General features: G+C 43.7%; 1 protein-coding gene across 1 annotated transcript; it reads left to right on the top strand.

The window, feature by feature from the left end:
- The first annotated feature begins 1,488 nt into the window (after positions 1-1,488).
- Positions 1,489-3,078, top strand: LOC137884303 (M protein, serotype 12-like). Its single transcript, XM_068726050.1, has 2 exons — positions 1,489-2,389; positions 3,023-3,078. Exons 1-2 carry the CDS (start codon positions 1,489-1,491, stop codon positions 3,076-3,078), a joined length of 957 nt encoding a protein of 318 aa, XP_068582151.1.
- The last annotated feature ends 566 nt before the right edge of the window (positions 3,079-3,644 follow it).

Below are 3,644 nucleotides of genomic sequence, written 5' to 3'. Positions count from 1 at the left end.
TGTGGGTGTGGCTTTGATTTATAAAATGTCCTGATTGATAGGAAGGGAAGAAATCTTTAAATTCATCATCGAAATCAAAATGACTTATACAACGTATACAACTAGAGGAACTTTTGCGCAGATAGTGGCAAATTCTATTAAGAAAGCAACTACTTCTCAAACCACAGAACAACTAGTTATGTCAACCAATTCTTCAAAACTGCAGAACGAGAAGGCCATGGACCCTCAAAAAAGATTCACGGAGCTTCTGGCAGAATTCAATATGATGAAGGCTCAAAAGTTAGAGAGCGAGGTTAGGAGTCAAGCTCTGGCCGACATGAAAACGGCTCAACTTGTCTCTCAAAAACCAGACAACCAACTGACGTCAGAAATTGCTGCCTTGAAGCAGCAAATGGCCGCCAAAGAACTTGGTTTTGAGCAGGAAAAACTCAAAATAATGGCGGGTCTACAGTCAGAGAGAGAGGTTAGGAGACAAGCTAAGGCCGACGTGGTAACGGCTCAACTTGTCTCTCAAAAACTGACGTCAGAAATTGCTGCCTTGAAGCAGCAAATGGCCGCCAAAGAACTTGGTTTTGAGCAGGAAAAACTCAAAATAATGGCCGCTCTACAGTCAGAGAGAGAGGTTAGGAGACAAGCTCTGGCCGACGTGAAAACGGCTCAACTTGTCTCTCAAAAACCAGACAACCAACTGACGTCAGAAATTGCTGCCTTGAAGCAGCAAATGGCCGCCAAAGAACTTGGTTTTGAGCAGGAAAAACTCAAAATAATGGCCGCTCTACAGTCAGAGAGAGAGGTTAGGAGACAAGCTCTGGCCGACATGAAAACGGCTCAACTTGTCTCTCAAAAACCAGACAACCAACTGACGTCAGAAATTGCTGCCTTGAAGCAGCAAATGGCCGCCAAAGAACTTGGTTTTGAGCAGGAAAAACTCAAAATAATGGCCGCTCTACAGTCAGAGAGAGAGGTTAGGAGACAAGCTCTGGCCGACATGAAAACGGCTCAACTTGTCTCTCAAAAACCAGACAACCAACTGACGTCAGAAATTGCTGCCTTGAAGCAGCAAATGGCCGCCAAAGAACTTGGTTTTGAGCAGGAACAACTCAAAATAATGGCGGGTCTACAGTCAGAGAGACAGGTTCGGAGACAAGCTAAGGCCGACGTGATAACGGCTCAACTTGTCTCTCGAAAACTGACGTCAGAAATTGCTGCCTTGAAGCAGCAAATGGCCGCCAAAGAACTTGGTTTTGAGCAGGAAAAACTCAAAATAATGGCCGCTCTACAGTCAGAGAGAGAGGTTAGGAGACAAGCTCTGGCCGACGTGAAAACGCTCAACTTGTCTCTCAAAAACCAGACAACCAACTGACGTCAGAAATTGCTGCCTTGAAGCAGCAAATGGCCGCCAAAGAACTTGGTTTTGAGCAGGAAAAACTCAAAATAATGGCCGCTCTACAGTCAGAGAGAGAGGTTAGGAGACAAGCTCTGGCCGACATGAAAACGGCTCAACTTGTCTCTCAAAAACCAGACAACCAACTGACGTCAGAAATTGCTGCCTTGAAGCAGCAAATGGCCGCCAAAGAACTTGGTTTTGAGCAGGAAAAACTCAAAATAATGGCCGCTCTACAGTCAGAGAGAGAGGTTAGGAGACAAGCTCTGGCCGACATGAAAACGGCTCAACTTGTCTCTCAAAAACCAGACAACCAACTGACGTCAGAAATTGCTGCCTTGAAGCAGCAAATGGCCGCCAAAGAACTTGGTTTTGAGCAGGAAAAACTCAAAATAATGGCCGCTCTACAGTCAGAGAGAGAGGTTAGGAGACAAGCTCTGGCCGACATGAAAACGGCTCAACTTGTCTCTCAAAAACCAGACAACCAACTGACGTCAGAAATTGCTGCCTTGAAGCAGCAAATGGCCGCCAAAGAACTTGGTTTTGAGCAGGAAAAACTCAAAATAATGGCCGCTCTACAGTCAGAGAGAGAGGTTAGGAGACAAGCTCTGGCCGACATGAAAACGGCTCAACTTGTCTCTCAAAAACCAGACAACCAACTGACGTCAGAAATTGCTGCCTTGAAGCAGCAAACGGCCGCCAAAGAACTCACAGCTCTGGAAGATCGTATGAGATGTGAGCTCGCTGCAGAGCAGGAGCATCAGAGACAAAGCAGAGTGATGGAGGAGCGGTGCAACCAAATGGAGGAAGAGATCAAGCTTCTGACACAGCACAACGCTGACCTCCAGGTACATAACCTCAGCCTTCAGGAGCTCGCCCAAAAAACTGACAAAGAGAAGGCGCAGTTGAAAAAGGAGGAGAAGAAGGCAAAGAAGGAGGTGGAAAAGACACTGAAGAAGGACAGGGAAGAGGAGGAGAAGAGGGAAAAGAAAGAGAAGAAGGAGAGCGAGAAGAGGGAAAAGAAAGAGAAGAAGGAGAGCGATAAGAGGGAAAAGAAAGAGAAGAAGGAAAGCGAGAAGAGAGAAAATGAGGAATTGAAAACACTGAAGAAAAAGAGGAAAGAAGATGAGAAAAGACACAAGGAGGAACTGAAAGGACAAGGGAAACACAAAATGAGTTGAGGGGGAAGAAAGACTACTACTTCTACCCTTTCCTCACTTAGTGATTAGTACTTAGTAGTGATTACTACTGATCTAAAGGTGGAAACCCAGATGATGTGATATCATCTGGGTATCAAGTCCCCACTTTCACCCTGTCCCCACTTCCACCCTTTTCTCACTTCTACCCTGTAAGTAGTAGTGATTACTACTTACTGATCTAAAGGTGAATCAAGTTCCCACTTTCACCCTTTCCTCACTTCTAAACTATCCTCACTTCTACCCTTTATCCCCACTTCTACCCTATCCCCACCCTAAAAAAAAAAAAAAAAAAAAAAAAAAAAAAAAAAAAAAAACAAAACAAAACAAAAAAAAAAACAACCATCACACAAATATTTTTCTCCTCCGTGAATCGCCACCTTAACGTGGTGGAGGAGTTTGAGTGGCTCAGTGATCCTGGGAGCCATGTTGTCCGAGGCAGTAGCCCCTGGTAGGGGCTCCCAAGGCAAACCGGTCCCAGGAGAGAGTCCAGACTAAGAGCGATTCAAAAATGATGAATAGCAGCCCACGAGCTGATCGCCGGCAGCATAGACTAGCTCTTTGCTGCATTTGACTGAAATCTTGAATCAAGATAGCCCGTTTTAATCAATGTTAACTTTGAATCCATGATTGAATGTTTAAACACTATTTCACTGAATAAACACCGTTTTAACCCTGTAACCATTTGTATCATATTTGCTACGTGAGTTTAATTACCTCTACGTAATTAACATGAGCAATACTTTCCTGAAAAACCTGTTGTATACAATCCTATACATGTCTGCTACCATCTGGTGGAGTTTCCATGCACTGTAGGCATTAGCAGGCATTTAAATTCCATTTCCAAAATGGCAGCCGTCACAAAGTGACTTTTTCGTTTTCGGCAGGGAAATCGTTGCTAATTTTGAAACAGTTACGGTAAGAATAACATTTATAGTGTTACTAATATTTCAATATGAATATTTACTGTATTGAAGCAAACTATAATTACTTCATATTTCGTTCCTTATTTTATAGTAAAATCGTGTTGAAAACATAGGTATCCAATATGATACAGCAGGTTT

The sequence above is a fragment of the Cebidichthys violaceus genome, unplaced genomic scaffold (assembly GCF_023349555.1).
Source record: "Cebidichthys violaceus isolate CVI_PGR_0920_01 unplaced genomic scaffold, fCebVio1.0.p SCAF_376, whole genome shotgun sequence".
NCBI lineage: Eukaryota > Metazoa > Chordata > Actinopteri > Perciformes > Stichaeidae > Cebidichthys > Cebidichthys violaceus.
Note: the sequence above shows the minus strand (reverse complement) of the source record. Positions and strands in the feature narration are given on the sequence as shown.

Excerpts from the sequence above, each read along its gene's own strand:
- LOC137884303 (XM_068726050.1), top strand. The coding sequence starts at position 1,489 with ATGAAAACGGCTCAACTTGTCTCTCAAAAACCAGACAACCAACTGACG. Across the intron at positions 2,390-3,022 it reads AAAGAAAGAGAAGAAGGAGA|TAGCCCCTGGTAGGGGCTCC; the intron begins GCGAGAAGAGGG and ends TGTCCGAGGCAG.